The following is a 17,971-nucleotide window of genomic DNA, read 5'->3' on the forward strand; positions in this document are numbered from 1 at the left end:
ATTGTAATAATATTTCACTATATTATTTTTCTGTATTTTTGATCAAATAAATCCAGGCTTGATGAGCATAAGAGACTTCTTTCAAAAACATTAAAAATAGTAATTTGTCCAAACTTATGTACTGTGTAAGTAAAAATATACTAAATTTAAAATTAAATGTTGTATAAATAAAAAGGTTAGGAATCATATTTGTTTCAAGTGTTTTTTATTGGGGGTGGGGGGCCTCCAACATGAATTTTGCCTAGGGCCTCCAAATGTCTAGAACCGGCCCTGCAGATCATGTCACTGTAATGTTCAATCAACATGAAGTCAACATTGGTCACTTTCTTAATAGATATTCCTAAGAAGCCCCTAAAGAAACATGGTGGTGGAAAAAAATATGAGACAATTAGACGAGATTATATATAAATAGTTCCATTAAAAATTTTTTTTGTTTTTTTTCTGACTATTATCTCATATGTCAGGCTTTACAGGGTTAAGGGTGGTCAAAAAGTAAGATGAAATTCTGATAGCTTGTAATATAAATCAATGAGATCTTTATAGCAGTCTAGCAGATACTTACATTATGTTCATCTTGAAATGTTACTAACAATATAACAGTTATTCTAAGATTTACTTTATAAAAATCAGTAAAGATGTCTCAGCAAAAAGACACGTAAACCTCAACCTGAAGGTGGATGTTTTCACAATTACACTGGTTTTCACTTTCTATAAAAGTATAAAGTATCAATCAGATGATAGAAGGCATGAAGTAGAGTGTGTTTTGCTGTATCTTCAGCTGGAGGAGCTGAGTGAGGCTGAAGAGGCGCTGACTGAAGCCAACACGCTGAATAACAGGAATCCAGAGGTGTGGGCTTACCTGTGTCTGGTCTGTTTACAGGTGAGGGACTGCTTTCTTTCAATCATTCATTCCCTCATGTGAAATTGTAGGAAGCAGAGAGCAAAGCAACAGAAGATGCTTGCAATCTTGCATTTTTTGACTTTAGATTTGACTTTAGTTGCTTTGTCTTTCCAGACTGGCCGAAAACTAGAGGCAGAGCAGTCGTATAAATACGCCATGAAGGTTTGTATTGTCTAATGTTGATGTGTTTGTGAATATTAAAGTATTTGGTATCGAAATATGTTGAATTTATGTTTGGTTTCACAGATGAATTTACAAAAAGAGTCACTTCTACAGGAGATCCACGACCTGCAGTCACGCGTTGGGTTCGGAAACCCTTCCTTCTGAAAATGAAAAAGAATTTTAAACATTAAAAAGCATTAATTACTTAATCCTAATATAAAAACGTGTAAATGACAATAAAATATGACTTTTAACATAATCTACTGTAGTCTTTCTTGTGCATCGGGTGATCTTGGTGATATTGGCTACACAAGGCCCATTCACACCAAGGACAGCAACTATAAAGCTTTATTAATCATTTTAATTCTGTGTGAATGAGTCTACAGCACAACAATGACAACACTTATGAACGATATCGTTGGAATCACTTTCAGAACGAATTTTTCCCAGCTGAGGAATGATAAAAACATTGATATCTTATCAGGATCCACCTTTTAAAGCAGCAGACGACAGAACCGCGTGATTAGCTATAATAAACACAACATTATCATCCTAATATAGTTATTGTTATAGTTATCTTTGTAGTTATCATTCTTTGTGTGAACGGGCCTAGTACACATGCATAATTCAGGATGACTGATAAAAATGAAAGATTGAGAAAGGTATATAGATATGTCCAGAAGAGCATACTACCATAACATGCAAATTATCCCAGAATGCAACACACTGTACCTTCCATGAGAAATGTATTTCTCATGATTTGACTGCAGAAGTAAATACATTTTTACACAAAATTAAATTAAAAATGCAAAAACAGCTTTTAATTCTGTGATAATTACAGAACGTAACTTGCTGAATTAAACATACAAAGTTTATGGTTGTTCTGTTTGACAAACTATTATAAAAAAGTATGGCTCCGTCCGAAATCACATACTCTCTTGAGTAGGTACTAGTTTTGAATAAGTAATTACTTCACGACTGCTAAAAAAGTATGTTCTATATAGTATGAATGTGTGCAGTGTGAATATAATCCGGACATGTTGTCATTATCATGTGACCCGCTACCAGTGTCGGTTGCGTCGCTTCACTGCCATTCATAAATCCTCTCCCGTGGCCTCATGGGAAAGTAAAGTGTCCATTGTATGCAAACCTATGATGCAAACTTATTATCTTGTTTACTGGGTACTTTTTGCCTACTCTTATGTAGCCCCCAGCCCCTTTTTCAGCCTGGTGCTCGTTGTCTTTTGTCTTCCAGTCTGTATTTTCACAGCGATCTTGCATATTTATGCTCGTTTTAAAATCTTCCCGGTCGACTGACATTTGTTAAGACATCTGCTTTAAACAATACAATCCTCATGATAACTTTCGTTAACTTTACATAGAGTAAATCCACTTCAAAAGATAATTACTCCTGGACAGCAATGCCATAGAGATATACAGAGCGACCGCAAAACCGAAAGTTCAAAGACAATATTCTAAAGATGGCGGCGCCCTAGTTTCTCTGCCGCATAAGGTCTATAAGGACCGTGAATTCGAACATCTTTTGTCACATACTGTTTTTCGCTTATTACATATTAGGGAAGTTTGCGATTTCGGACGCAGACAAATATCTATCGCGCATAATGCATTTTATGTGCGCTGCGCCTTTAAGCATAAGCTCTGAGAGTCACGTGGTTTCATCCTGCAGCTTCCTGGATTGAGTTTATAACGGAGAGCTCGAACGCCGCAAACAAAAAAAAAAAAAAAACCGCACGAGCATCCGACTATTGATCATTTCAAAAATCAGTTATCAATCTATTATCATTCCTACAGCCTGGTCAGACCATGTTACACTGTTACTATCTAATCTAAAGCAGGGTTTGCTGAAGAGCTGATTGTAAGTAACGTTACTGTCTTCTGTTCAGGGCGCATACAGGACACAATGAGTGCTAGTCTCGCTTTGATATGTAATAATCATAGACTGTAAGCACTTTAGTCAAAATTGACTGAATTAATATAATGACACTAGAGTGTTTTGATGCTTTTGTAGCTGCTTGTAGGTTTCAAACGGATGCTGATCACAGGACAGTGAGATTAGATTGGATTTTGACTGGCAAACACCAGAATGCTCATGACTGCTCTTTTGTGCTGTTTTCATTTACCCTGCAAACAAACACAAATGCTCATGAAACAGCCTCAGTGTGTGCTGGATGAATAGAGGCTCACTGTCAGTGTGTGTGTGTGTGTGTGTGTGTGTGTGTGTGTGTGTCCTCAGAAACAATCACCTGACTGGATGCTGAACTATTGTCATCTGCTGTAGGGACACTGACAGTTGAAGCTCGTGCTCAGGAGGTTTGAGGTAAGAGGTTTCCTTCATCACTTGTGTGTGTGTGTGTGTGTGTGTGTGTGTGTGTGTGTGTGTGTGTGTGTTTACATTATCACAATTATTAGTGCTGAGCAGCATATATCACACTTTGATTAAAAGCTAAAGTCAAAACATGAACAAATCTGAGGGATAATGGCTTACATAATCACTTTTACATAATGAAAATGATGAATGAGCTTCCTAATTTGTGTTGTATTGTGTTAAAGTGTTATTTTCTTAGATAGATCGTTAGGTAGCAGTGTTCATTTGCTATTTGAGTATTTATTCATTGTTTGAATTAGCTATTATTCTTATATTTTTAGTTTTCATGTTAATTTCAGTTCAAAGTTTATATTTCAGTTCAAGTAATTGTGCTTTTGTCATTTTTATTAGTTTTTGTTTAAATTTTTATCTTTGGCTTTATTTTTTATTGCGTATTAGTAAATTTTAGTGCTTTACGGATGGATGGATGGATGGATGGATGGATGGATGGATGGATGGATGGATGGATGGATAGATTTAATCACGGCCGGAGGATCTCAGACAAATTTCAGAGAGAGTCCCACCAGCTAACAGGAATACAACAGGTTTTATAGAAAAGGAGAATAGGCGAAAATGACATGATACATTACATCATTTCCCTACAATTTGATTGGTTCAGTTGGTCAAGCAAGCCCCCACCTTTTCACCCTCTGTTACTGGCATAAGCAAAAATATTATTCTAAAGAGCTCAGTTGATTACTCAATATATCATGACATAATACAGACAGTATATTTTTGATCTTGTCATCGTCAGCACTTGAGAATTTTCCATAACACAAATAGACAAAGAACAGAACGTTTCAGGTTTAGATGTTAGAATTGTTAGAATCATGGTTAGTTTAAAATATAGTTTACTATCTTATCTATTAAAAATGTAGAAATGTAAAAAGTGTGTGTGTGTGTGTGTGTGTGTGTGTGTGTGTGTGTGTGTGTGTGTGTGTGTGTGTGGGGGGGAGGGTGTGCGTATGTGTTTTAGAAGGAAACGCTCAGTCATGTTCATGTGTTTGAGCAGTCAGGACAGATTGAACAGAAGACAGAGGAATGTCTGCTATGAAGACTGAAGAGGATGCTAACGGGACGAGCACAGCTAACAGAGGAGGAGGAGGAGTGTGTGAGGAGGGGGGCGTCACGGTCCTCAGGTACATTCAACATTTACAATAGCAGCATTTACTGTGGCCGCTTTCTTCCTGTAACAACATGCTTGAATTATGCTGTTATTGCTTACTAAAACTATGGCAAACTTAATTAAATAGAAATAAAATAAGTTTAAGCTGAAGTACCAAAATTATTCAACTAAAACTAAAGAAAGAAAACAAAAGTCAAATAGAGAGATTTAAAAACTAATAAAAATGAGAAAATTGTCAGTATAGTCAAATAGTCAGAGTTTTTATTGTTAACTAAAAGTAAAATAATAATAATTTTTTTACATAAAATAAAAGAATTAAACTTCTTTAATTTCATTTTCTTTTAGTTTGACTTGAAATACTAAAATAACAAACTGAAATAATTCATAAGAACTCTAGACATATTAAATAAACAAAAACTAATAAAATTATCTCAAATTAAAAATATTTAAAAAAAATCTAGCTATTATAAAACTAATATCAATGATATAATAATAGTATTTAAAAAAAACTAATACGAATGGCAGAAATGAACTAAAATAAAAATGAAAACAGAAAATGAAACAAATATATGTAAATATATATGTTATACTAAAACAACACCGTTTGAGTGCGTAATAGTTTCATGAACAAACCCTTAATTCTAATGTCATGTCGATCCTACAGTCCCACTGATCTTTCGGAGATGTTGGCAGCGGGAACCAAAGAAGTTCACGAGAAGGCCGAAAACACAGAGTTTGTCAAAGACTTCCTGAGGGGACGCATCCACAAGGAGCTCTTCAAGGTCAGTCGTGAAGGATTTTAAAGATGATAACACGCACGACTTCCATAATGTGGCTTATTTCTCCAGTTGATTGATCATTTTATCACATTAAACCTGGGTTGTATGATATGTTTGTGGCAGATCATTAAACGGAAAAGAAATCCCATAAACTTAAAATGAAGGTGTTGAAGCACATAATATTGTTATCTAAAGCTAAAAATAAAATGGTAACAATTTACAATAATGTCCCATTAGTTAATTGTATGTAATGCATTAACTGGAAACGCAAGTTTATAAAAAGACTGTTATTGTTAGTTCATGTCAACTGAGGTAATTAAATTAAACAATTCAACAATATTAACAACTTTTGAGTTATAAAGAGTTATTTGTTTAAAAAAGTACAATTATTTTAACTCTTTCTCCGCCAGCGTTTTTTTTTTTTTTTTTTTAAGTTGCCAGCCACCGCCAGCTTTTTTGACCATTTTCACAAAACGGCCCCCAGAATATTTTGTTGTATGAATATCTGAACATGCAATATATCAAAGAACAGACTTTACTTTTTAACCAAAAAATCTGTTTTATCCATCTAGCTTCATGCATTCTTTTTAAATGTGGGTAAGCAACATTTTTAACAAAAAGCTGAGAAAATCACGTTTTTGTCGTTCAGATCAGATTCAGAACGATGATCAAAACACAGATGGAGGAGATCTAGTCCATCAACACCCCTAAAGCTTCACAGTCCTACAGCTCGTCCTGGGTCGATATTTAATTCAGTAACATTGGCCAGTTCTGATTAATGTGCTGTGTAATGTTGGTGATCGTGTTATTTTACACATGCATATGATTACATATGATATCGCTTGTTTCTGCATCTTCTTCGCCTGTGTTTTGATCAGGAGATTCAGTTCTCTTTCAGAAGATGTGTAATAGCGCCCCCTACCGTATAACACTGAAAACATTGAAAGCCGGAAAATTCCTAGTGGGAAATGTTCTGCTGGGGAAAGAGTTAATTCAGTTAGTTGCCAAGACATCATTTTTCATTTTCTTTTAGTATAAAGGGATAGGTCACCCTAAAACGAAAATGAAGTCATCATTTACTCACCCTGGTGTTGTTCTAGTGACAAATGACTTTTTTTTTTTTAGGACCACAAATAGAGGAATTTTCCGCTCGCGCTCGTTCATATAATGGCAGTGAACAGCGACCAGCGTCAAGCTTTAAAAAAACTGTGCAAAAGTATCTCAGAATGATCCCGTGCAACACGTGTCATATAATCTAAGTGTTCTGGGGTGTGCCATAGGGTTTGGTGAAAAGCAAATGTGTTATTTAAAGCTTTGAAATTGAAATTCAATCCATGTACTCTCTTCTCTGAGGTGAATATATCCTTTGATATATGGAGATAATACAGTATATGGAGACTTTTTTTTAGATTTCTAGTAGTTGCATTTCATGTCATGTTTTTATTAGGGCTGTGCAACGGTTAATCGCATCCAAAATATAAATTTGTGTACTGTGTATAATTATTCTGTATATACTGTATATTATAAATATTTGATATATAAATAACACGTTTCTTAAATATATACATGCATGTGTGTGTATTTATATACAAAATAATTATACACAGTACACACATGTAATATATTATGTAAACACAAACTTTTATTTTGGATGCATTTAATCGCGATTAATTGTTGCACAGCCCTAGTTTTTATTAATCTCGATTTTTCCCAACCTGTGTGCTTTTTCTGGGTGAGTCTGAAAATAAAATTCTAATTAATAAGAACTTAATAGACACATCTTTTAAAAAATGACAAAAAGTAATCAACAAAATAAAAATGAAAAATTAGTTGAAAAATTCTAACTATCTAAAAACTACAATAGCATCTCAATGATACTGAAATAGCACTGCACACAGCAGGATAAATCAGTTTAGTTTGACCTGATTATGATTTCTGGATCTGTGTTTCCAGCTGGGCCACGTGGCTTTATTCTTCACGTACTCCGCCATGGAAGAGGAGATCGAGAGGAACAAAGAGCATCCTCATTTTGCCCCGCTCTACTTCCCTCACGAGCTCCACCGGCGCGACGCTCTGGCTCGGGATCTGGAGTTCTTCTACGGCGAGGACTGGCGGAGTCAGATCCGCATCTCTCCCGCAGCTCAGCGATACGTGGACCGCATCCGGCGGGTCGGCCGGGACCAGCCCGCGCTTCTCGTGGCCCACGCCTACACGCGCTACATGGGAGACCTCTCGGGGGGGCAGGTGCTGAGGAAGGTGGCCCAGCGCGCCTTGAAGCTGCCGCCCACAGGAGAAGGCCTGAGCTTCTATGAGTTCGAAGGCATCCACAGCGCCAAGGCCTTCAAGCAGCTGTACCGCAGCCGGATGAACGAGCTGGAGCTCGACACAGACACCAAGAGGAGGGTCGTGGAGGAAGCCAACCTCGCCTTTCGGTTCAATATGGAGGTGAGCGGTGCAATTTAAAGGGGCAATGTTTCCTTGTTATTATTTCATGCAAGATTTGTTGTACCAACTGTAGTCATTTTTATGGCTTTTTTTTTTCTAAAGAAGGAGTTCGCTTAAGAAAAACCAACCAAAACAAAGGATTCAGTGATTCTGCTTAATCGTTCAAAAATCACTTTTCAATTTTTAAACTGTATTTACTATTAAAATATTTAATTCAATTTTTTTTATTGCTACATTTAAATACATTTTAAAATTATATGTATATGTATATATATGTATGTATATATATATATATATAATTCTGTTTGAAAGTATATTTTAAACTTATTTAATTGGCAAATGGATGATGTTTCTAAATAAAATTCTCTAAATTCAATTTAATTAAATTAATTTAATTAATTTCAAAAATTGCATTTATTTATTTTGTTACATTTATCTACATTTTAAAATAATTACTTTATACATAGACATACACACACACACATATAATCAATTAAATTAATTTAAATGTTTTTTCTTACATTTTTTCTTTTTGAAATAATTTATTGTTGTTATTATTACCTATTTTATTGGCAGATAGATAAAGCAATGCTTTTTTCTAAATGAAGTTTAATTAAATGAGAACCACAATTTTAAAACTTACATATAATGTATTGTTCTATTGTTAAATTTTACATTAGTTACATTTGACTAATGTTTTCAGGTTCTGAAAGTTTAATCAATAAAAATGTGATTCTTCATTATGAGTCCCTTAAAGAATGACGTTGATGATAATTAATTCAAGATGTTCATTTCATTATCTCTGAGATCCTTCACTAACACTGAATGAAACTAATGGCCCGCTCATAATCTCTCTGTGTGTCGTCACCTGGAGGGCTTTGCAGTCGCTCTATTAGACTGAACCTGCTGTCGCTGTGTTCATATCAGTGAGCGTGTCATTAAAGATGAGAGTCTCTCCTGCTCCGCGTGGCTCGAGTTTCATCCGTCAGCAGATGGAGTCCTTTGTCCTCATGGCAGATCCCAGATGAGCTCTGAAATTAAATGGACAAAACGGGGTCAAAACAATGTCTCGCATCTCACCAGCCTCTTTTAACAGAGCGTTTGACTGTGACATCTAGTTGAATGTGTTTATGTAACGCTGTCACTGTCACACACATGACAAAGAGCTTTTCATTAAACCTCAGTGTTCACTCATTGTTTCCTGTGATCTTGAACTGTAAACGTCCTTTTCTGCAGATTTTTGGAGAACTAGAGGAGGTTGGAAAGACCCTTCAGGACGATGTTTTGGACGCCGCTCCTGCTCATGGCGAGACACAAGGAGACGTCAGCCAGTGTCCGTACCACGCTGCCAAAACGGGTAAACTTCATCTTCATTACACCTTAAACCAGGGACTCACTAACTTTACTGTCAGACAAACCCAGGAAATATTTATTTTAAGTACACCTGAGCCTGAAACAGCACTTTCAGACATTCACCGTTCTCTGATGATGGTTAATGGTCACATGACATGCAACCAATCATATAAAGTATTTCATCTTTTTATATTGTTACAAATATTTAAATGAAATTGTTATCATTATTAGTTTTAACTGTAATTATAGAAAATGAAATAATATACTACTGTTGTAAATTACAATTAAAAACTACATATACTTTTATTTTGGCACAATAGATTCAGTGTTATTTTAGTAATATTGAGATACTATTATAGTTCATATTTTGAATTGGTTGTCATTTGAATTTATTAATTATTGTTTTGTTCAAGTTTTAGTAATTTTATTGTATGTTCTTGTCATTTTTATTAGCTTTAGTTTTTTTATTAAAAATATGTCTTTATAGTTTTTATTCATTTTTATTTCGGTTTTAGTTATTTAATGCATCAAGTTAAACTAAATGAAAATGAGAAATTGGAACTAGCTGTAATAAAATAAGTTTAAGGTTTTTTTTTATATTTTCTTTTATTTCAGTTAACATTTATTATATTTCAAGTAACAAACATGTTTTTAATTTTAGTTAACTATGATAACCCTGAATAGATTATATATTACTTTAAATTCCAGCCTTTGATTTGATAATTACTCTAATCTATATCGCTATTACTGTTTTATGTCGATTAATTGTACAGCTCTATTTATTTACATTTTATATTTGATTTTATTAATCATTAGCTTTTCATCAACCTCTACTGTTCTCTTTCAAACCCCCGGTTGGGAAACCCGGCCTTAAACCTCAGCAAATGACACCATTCACATGATGATTTCATTCTTTCTGTTTCAGCTGCCAGCAGTGGAACATCTTACATTTGTCAAGTGGCCATGACCGTGCTTAAAAATCCCTCCGGTCAAGTCCTACTGGCCGCCTGGATCGCTGCTCTAGCCGGATTGGCTGCTTGGTACCTCATGTGACCTCCTGTGGCCCAGTCTTAGTGCATCCCATTTGCCCCCGCGTTCTTGGGTGAATGTGAATAATAAAATAATAATGTATGAGCACAGACTTTTTAAACGCAGGATAGCATAGTTTATTGTGGCGGCCGTTACCGTTGCACCCGTCAGTGTTGATGAAGTTAAGGCTGGAGAAGAGCTACGGAAATATGCAGAGTGTTTTTTTTACAGTTTTATCGCAGTATCGAGTCATTTGGTGCGACAAGTCAAATGGGCTGAAACATATTCAACTCAAGTTAATTGTGTTGAATTCTCATTCATCACTATAAGGGGCGCTGTAGAAGGTATCAGTCTTCATACAGTCAGTTTTATTGGCCCATTTGTCTTGCGTGCTTTCAAATGAGATATGCTATGCACACATGCAGCATTTACAAAGAAAAGCAGTACTTCTGCAGGGCAGACTACTGAGATGTCAGGTCAAACAATGACAGCCACAACGGTTAATGAAGAAAAAGCCTTTCTGAAGAGGTTTAGAATGTAAAAGATGGAAGAATTGCACATTAAGGTCATTTTTGTCTAGTTACACAACAGGACGTGTTACAGACTCGGCATTTAGGGATTTTTCTACATAGTTGGTTTAATGGACCAGAATGAACAGTTTTTACTAGTGAATTGAGTTTTTCAGTGATGATGAAGATAAATATCTTTTATACATTCATTATTATTGTGTGTACATATATATTTTCTGTCATATATGTATACACAGTTATATACAGTATGTGTATATATGGTAACACTTTTCAATAAGGTCTAGTGTATTGGTAAATGTTAATATTTACATTAACCAAGATCAATAAATGGTGTAGAAGTATTTTTAATATGTTCCTTGAGGTTCAGTCATAATGTTAATTGCACAAAAAGCAAATATATATGTGGAAAAAAAGATTATTTTCAACCTTCATTTTGACCCTCTGTCTGAAATGATCAGTTTTTAAGGGGCGGCTCCTTTAAGGCTTGTCAATATACGGCCACTGTTACGATTGGCTAATGTCATTGAATAGGAAACGGTATCAACAGCCACTCGCTATTGCACTTGAGTAAGTGTTTTAAAAACATTAACCATATAAAACCGTGTTTTACAGGATCAGTGATTTTATTTTCATTTTATTATTTTTTTGCTTTTGACGCATGCTCACATCCAGTGTAGGCAAATGGCAGCCGATAAGTGGCTGAACTTCAGTGGGCGGGGCCTGTAATGCGATGATGTTAAACTATTCGTCAGTGTCTTGCTCTGGAGGCAGTCATATGCAAATAAATTTGCCCATGTGACATCACAAATCCTGCAATATCAAAATGAGCTGTTTTTGGAGCTTGATTAAATAAATGTTTTGTTTATGAGGAGGATGTTTTAAGCTATGAAACTTGTAGGATGTTTTAATGGCACAAAAACATGGTTTACTTGTCAAAAGATCAATGCAAATTTGATTTCTCATTTCATGACCCCTTTAACTAATGTAGTTATCTAATGTTAAATAAAACCTTATTGTGAAGTGATACTATATATATATATATATATATATATATAAACAATAGGCTGATATTTCAGTCCATCTCTAATTATCACCAGGGCTTTACTCAAGGCTCTGATGAACAATTGTCTGATATAGGAAGTATTTGAATGCAATTTAAACAAGGGAACAATACTGAATGAATTAGTATACTGTATTTGTACAAGCTAGAATTAACAATAGTGTTTTTCTCTAAAGGTGATTCATTGATCTGACTTGCAGTATGAAATTATTAACATTTATGGATGCAATAATTTCTTGAGTCTTCTTCATGCAACTTTTAATCCATATATTGATGGTTTTGCTCCCTTTGACATTATATTCTAAGACCATAGCATGTGCAATGATCACCAAGGCACTGTGACACGACGCATTTGAGAAGGATTATGGGGGATTGTGTATCTGTCCTCATTTACTGAGGCACGTGTCTGTTAACTAAAGGTGTTTTCTTTATGGAATTTAGTTTTGTATAAGAGCTCAACCTAAACAACATTATACTGATGAATAATTTTCTTGAAGAGTGTTTCATGTAATACCAAATGCTGAGGGGCTGAACATTCACAGGTCTTTTTGAACCAAAGGAAATGATACTTTGCATCACTAATCGGATCATAAAGCAGATCGGCATATATGCAAAGTGTTTTGCGTAAATGGTTGTGCTTGGGTTTTATGCAGATCATTTAATTTGGTGGCTTATTTTGTGTTTTGAAGAACTGACAGCTTATTTTAAAGCACTGGTAGACATTGAGAGTGGTGTTGATATAGTACAGTGGTTTTATTTAGACCGTTGCTTTGTCTAGTTCATTTTAAATTTCTTTATTGCATTCTTTTTAAGGTTTAGAACTGGCTTTGTTTTGTTTTTTTTATTGTTCCCTTCAGCTGTATGTTCACTGTAATGAGTAATAAATTCACAACTGTGCTGCATTCACTGTTCAAGTTCATGTTTTATTTAAACATTTTTTTATGTTATTCATTCAGATTTAATGTTAAGCTCTTTGTATGCTGTAAGTTACCAGATAAAATAGAAGAAAAAAAACACACATATAATTACAATCTAAATCTTCAGATTGAATGAGGCAAAACAACCTGAAGATTTTAAAATGTGCAGCTCGTATTTTTGCTAAAGCCATGTATTGATGTTTCCATACAAAATGTGCTGTTTGAGGTATAAAGTTACTATATTATAAAAGCCCATTTCCACCACATAAGGAAAAAAAGTCAAGCAAATATAGGCTTATATAGGCTATATTAAGTCAGCATTATGAGAATAAAAAAATACAAAATAAATTGAGTTAAAATTGACAGTTATATACCAAGTCATTATGTAATAAAAAAATCTAAATTATAAAATAAAAAAATAGTCATAATTATCACAATTTACTTTTTGACATCTATTACTTTGTCTTAATTTGGACTTTTCTTTGCAAATGTCATAATTATATGGGGGAGAATTATTTTCTATGAAATGTCACTTTGGTTGTCAGCTGCATTGAATAGGAATACAAAATGTATACATTAAATGTGCAAAGGTCCTGATATGAACTTTTGCTTACAAATAAAAAACAGGGGTATTATTAAACTGTTTATAACCAGTCTATGTTAAATAACTGTTGAGTTAAAATGTTAGAGTTCAGATCGAAGGAGGCAGGCTTTACTCCCCGCCAATGAACAACATGTAAAAGAAAGTCTATGCCTGGAAAGCTCTGTGGCAGATTTATATGAGGAGACCTGCTGCACAAGGTCAACCTGAAGCTTTCGCCTGCACACCTACTGAAGCTAAGCAGGGTTGAGTCTGGTCAGTATCTGGATGGGAGACCTCCTGGGAAGACTGGGTTGCTGCAGGAAGAGGTGAGGCCAGCAGGGGGTGCTGCTCATCCTGTGGCGTGTGCGGGTCCTAACGCCCCAGTGGTGTTCAACTGTACTGTAAAGAAGAACCTCTGTGGTAAATATAAACCCTGGAGACTTTCTCGGAAGTATTAGTGTTGTAACACATGTAGTTACTTTTCGCTCCAAGTGTAAATATAGCTAAAATACCATATTGTTTACAATACCCTTTGAAGAAGTTTGGCTAGTGTTAACAGACTGCATTATTTATTTGCCATGTTTTGTTGACTCACCCAGTTGCTCCAGTACTACAGTTGCATTGGCTGACAGTCCTCCAGCAAACACTTGACACATGTAAACTCCTTTGTCCTCAGTTCTGACACTCTTCAGTCTGAGAGAGAAGTTTCCTTTGGGGATTTCATCAGTGAAGAACTCAACTCTGTCTCGGTATCGCTCATCTGATGAATCTGGAAAAATCTCCTTTTTTTCATAGACCAGAACCAGAATATCTTCATCTGCTCTTTTCCATGAAACTTCTTCAATGTGTTCAGGTTTGATGTGAGAGTCTACAGAGCATTTCAGAGTGACGTCCTCACCATCATATGCAGATATGGAGCGACTCGATCCTGAGACCAGCAAACGCTCTGAAAGAATGATGGTTTAAACATAAAATACATAAAATGCCATTTGATTGAAATTTTCACCACAATTCAAGTGTCTCTCACTCACCAACATATTTTATTTGAACCAGAGTTTCTCCAGAATCCTGTTGACTGTAAACTTTACATGTGTAATTTCCCTCATCTTTAGCTGTCAGATTGTCCAGACGGAGGGAGAAGTTTCCATGTTGAATCTGATCAGTAAAGAAATGAGCTCTATCATGATAATCCTGCTGCTGGACCTCTGCTCGACTCTCACCATCTAGAAACAAATGAACCAGAGCCTCTGAGTCTGTTCTTCTCCATTCCACCTCCAGATCCTTCACTGGTAAAGGTTTATCAACATAACAGGGCAAAACCACTGAAGATCCCAGAGGAGCAACCAGAGGATCAGGTGGACCGTGCACAGTGAAGCCTATAGAGAAATAATAGAGAAACTGACAGCTTTAATGAACGAGAAAGAAAAACTCGAAGGCTAGTGTTAACAGACTGCATTATTTATTTGCCATGTTTTGTTGACTCACCCAGTTGCTCCAGTACTACAGTTGCATTGGCTGACAGTCCTCCAGCAAACACTTGACACATGTAAACTCCTTTGTCCTCAGTTCTGACACTCTTCAGTCTGAGAGAGAAGTTTCCTTTGGGGATTTCATCAGTGAAGAACTCAACTCTGTCTCTGTATCGCTCATCTGATGAATCTGGAAAAATCTCCTTTTTTTCATAGACCAGAACCAGAATATCTTCATCTGCTCTTTTCCATGAAACTTCTTCAATGTGTTCAGGTTTGATGTGAGAGTCTACAGAGCATTTCAGAGTGACGTCCTCACCATCATATGCAGATATGGAGCGACTCGATCCTGAGACCAGCAAACGCTCTGAAAGAATGATGGTTTAAACATAAAATACATAAAATGCCATTTGATTGAAATTTTCACCACAATTCAAGTGTCTCTCACTCACCAACATATTTTATTTGAACCAGAGTTTCTCCAGAATCCTGTTGACTGTAAACTTTACATGTGTAATTTCCCTCATCTTTAGCTGTCAGATTGTCCAGACGGAGGGAGAAGTTTCCATGTTGAATCTGATCAGTAAAGAAATGAGCTCTATCATGATAATCCTGCTGCTGGACCTCTGCTCGACTCTCACCATCTAGAAACAAATGAACCAGAGCCTCTGAGTCTGTTCTTCTCCATTCCACCTCCAGATCCTTCACCGGTAAAGGTTTATCAACATAACAGGGCAAAACCACTGAAGATCCCAGAGGAGTAACCAGAGGATCAGGTGGACCGTGCACAGTGAAGCCTATAGAGAAATAATAGAGAAACTGACAGCTTTAATGAACGAGAAAGAAAAACTCGAAGGCTATTTTGTGTATCAACGTAAAGTGATAATACGTACCATCAGCGAATACCAGGAGTATTGCTATAACAATAAACATAATGTACATAGTTTACACCTAAAAAAGAGTTTTTGTCCGCAGTCTTTCACACGAGGCCACGTCTAAATAAACTTTCACTTAAAGCCAACTTTCGCTTTCTTAAATTACTGTATACGTGTCAGGACCAGTTCAAGCTTCCAAGGACAAGCTTCACTTCTGTTCGACTCCTTGACGGTTAGTGTAAAATAATCCTTACATCACATCCCCACCACAATCCATGTAAGTTGTTGAGTTGTGTTAGTTTCACGCTGATTTCACGCAGCCGTTATTTTGAAATCGAAAGCGAGGCTCCGGTGGGAAGAAAACCGGAAGTGTCGCCTTTGCCTTTAATCATAGGAGAGTCGTGAATGCGATGGCGTATTGTTGTGTTTAATGATGTTGTGTCAATTCTAAAACTGTACATACATTTCTTTCATACTTTATACTATATATACAGTGAAATTCATTTATAAATAAAATATTTTTGTTATGTAATTCAAAAAGTAAAAAAAGAAGCAGGAATGAACTATATAGGCCTACATATATTGGATATAAACATCCAATAGTGTGCAACAATATTCTGAGAATAAAGTCTGTAAGATCATACACAAGCACATCCTCATATTCATGTATTGATGAATCAGTCTGTGCCTTTCATGCAAAACTATGATTGCTTAGTTCAGCCATCAGTCAGAGAATGATTAAACGACTCAAACCACATTACCAACTTAACTTGGTAGATCTCTGCCCATTAGATCTTGCTTTTCACTTTCAAATTGTTTTTCACTTGCATAATAAACTTGTTTAAATTTTATTAACCATGTATTAAATTTTTGTCAATGGACAAACCAAAGGGCTGTCACTGGTGCAAAAACATCAACATTTTAGGTAAGATTCAAAAGTAACAAATTTAGAAAATGTTAAAGCTTTGACTAGAAAATAGTATTTCACCCATCAGGAAATTAAGCAAATTCTGATGACCAATATTTAAAAATACACTAAGAGCCGCTATTTCACCCTTCAACTTTTAATATCCTGCAATGTAGTGAACTATACATATTTCAGACCATTTACATTATGAAATACAAACAATAAAAGGTTGAACACCAAAGAATAAACAGGGCTCCCACACCTTGGTTAACTTCAAATTCAAGGACCTTTCAAGGAATTTCCAGGTCCAATACCCTCACATTCAAGGACTTAATGTGGGAACGTACATTTGTTGTGTCCAGCAACAACAAACGTTGAGGTACCATCGTTGTTTTGTGCGCGTGTGAACGTGGCAACATACAACACAAAGTAGGCTACCTCACGTGGGAAACACTTAACGTAACGCGTAAATGCACGTAACTAATGTAAATCAAGCAAGCTAGTATGCATAGGCCACGAAGTGTTGGCGAAATAACACTTTAGCGGACCAGAGTGAATATGGATTTTTTTTCCAGAAAACTTCTTGCACAAAATAAATTCAAGCACTTTCAAGGACCTGTATCTAGGCATGTTTATTAAAAACTTTCCAGGGCCTTGAAAACATTTCAGATTCACAAACCTTCAAGGATCAAGATTAGGAGATCTAAAACTGCACACACACAAAACATACAAAGTACAAAACTACTACTGCTTTTAAATATTCACCAAATTTTAGTTAGTCAATGCCTACAAAAGTGTCAGAGACAGCAAGTCACTCTTAATCAATCTGGCACACAACCCTAACAAACTCAACTAGTATTGAGTTCTGTCCTTCAAATGTAGCTTTAAAAAAAAAAAAAACACACAAGCACAAAAAAGAGCTTAGCCTAGAGTCCCTTATAGCCCTTTACAGAGTATAGTGGATTGAGGGATGGTTGATTGTATAGCTAGACATCTGACCCAGATTCACGTAGAGTCTGTGGGATACCAGAGAACATGCCAGATGATTCTTGGGCACTCAAGCCTAGAGATGGCGTTAGGTTTGAACCTGCCCAGCCAGCAGAGCCACGTGGGGCCCAAATGGGTTTGACCTGGGCTATTTAAAGGGATACTTCACCTCTGGGAAGATGAATGTGTATTTAAAATAGGTCATTTAAGTAGAAGAAATGTGAAGAAATTTTTGAATTTGGAGCTTTCTAGACTGAGAAAAGCCAGAAAATGTATTTTTGGCTTATGTGGATGAAAGACAACAACTCCCAGAATGCACTTGCTTCGCTGCCTTAGGAGGCCACGCTTACCGGTAAGAGTGCGCGGTTGAAAACAACAAAGCTAGCCTACGTGATGAGTTTGCGAGGGATTTAGAGATCGTCCAAAATGTCCGGGATTCGGATTTTGCGTTCTACAGTCGCC

The 17,971-nt window shown here is 35.9% G+C and overlaps 2 protein-coding genes across 2 annotated transcripts; one reads left to right on the forward strand and one right to left on the reverse strand.

Moving 5' to 3' along the window:
• Positions 1 to 2,823: 2,823 nt before the first annotated feature.
• Positions 2,824 to 12,673, forward strand: hmox2b (heme oxygenase 2b). The gene is made up of 7 exons (XM_081388473.1): positions 2,824 to 2,939; positions 3,318 to 3,401; positions 4,462 to 4,588; positions 5,240 to 5,357; positions 7,308 to 7,799; positions 9,036 to 9,156; positions 10,078 to 12,673. Exons 3-7 carry the CDS (start codon positions 4,491 to 4,493, stop codon positions 10,203 to 10,205), a joined length of 957 nt encoding a protein of 318 aa, XP_081244599.1. The 5' UTR covers positions 2,824 to 2,939; positions 3,318 to 3,401; positions 4,462 to 4,490; the 3' UTR covers positions 10,206 to 12,673.
• A 2-nt stretch (positions 12,674 to 12,675) lies between these two features.
• On the reverse strand, positions 12,676 to 16,001 carry LOC308704295 (butyrophilin-like protein 2). The gene is made up of 6 exons (XM_081388486.1): positions 15,634 to 16,001; positions 15,193 to 15,537; positions 14,757 to 15,107; positions 14,303 to 14,647; positions 13,867 to 14,217; positions 12,676 to 13,670 (listed from the first exon to the last, which is right to left on the reverse strand). Exons 1-6 carry the CDS (start codon positions 15,680 to 15,682, stop codon positions 13,621 to 13,623), a joined length of 1,491 nt encoding a protein of 496 aa, XP_081244612.1. The 5' UTR covers positions 15,683 to 16,001; the 3' UTR covers positions 12,676 to 13,620.
• Between the last annotated feature and the right edge of the window lie 1,970 nt (positions 16,002 to 17,971).

Source organism: Scardinius erythrophthalmus, assembly GCF_964197995.2.
Source record: "Scardinius erythrophthalmus genome assembly, chromosome: 1".
In the NCBI taxonomy this organism is placed as follows: Eukaryota; Metazoa; Chordata; class Actinopteri; order Cypriniformes; family Leuciscidae; genus Scardinius; species Scardinius erythrophthalmus.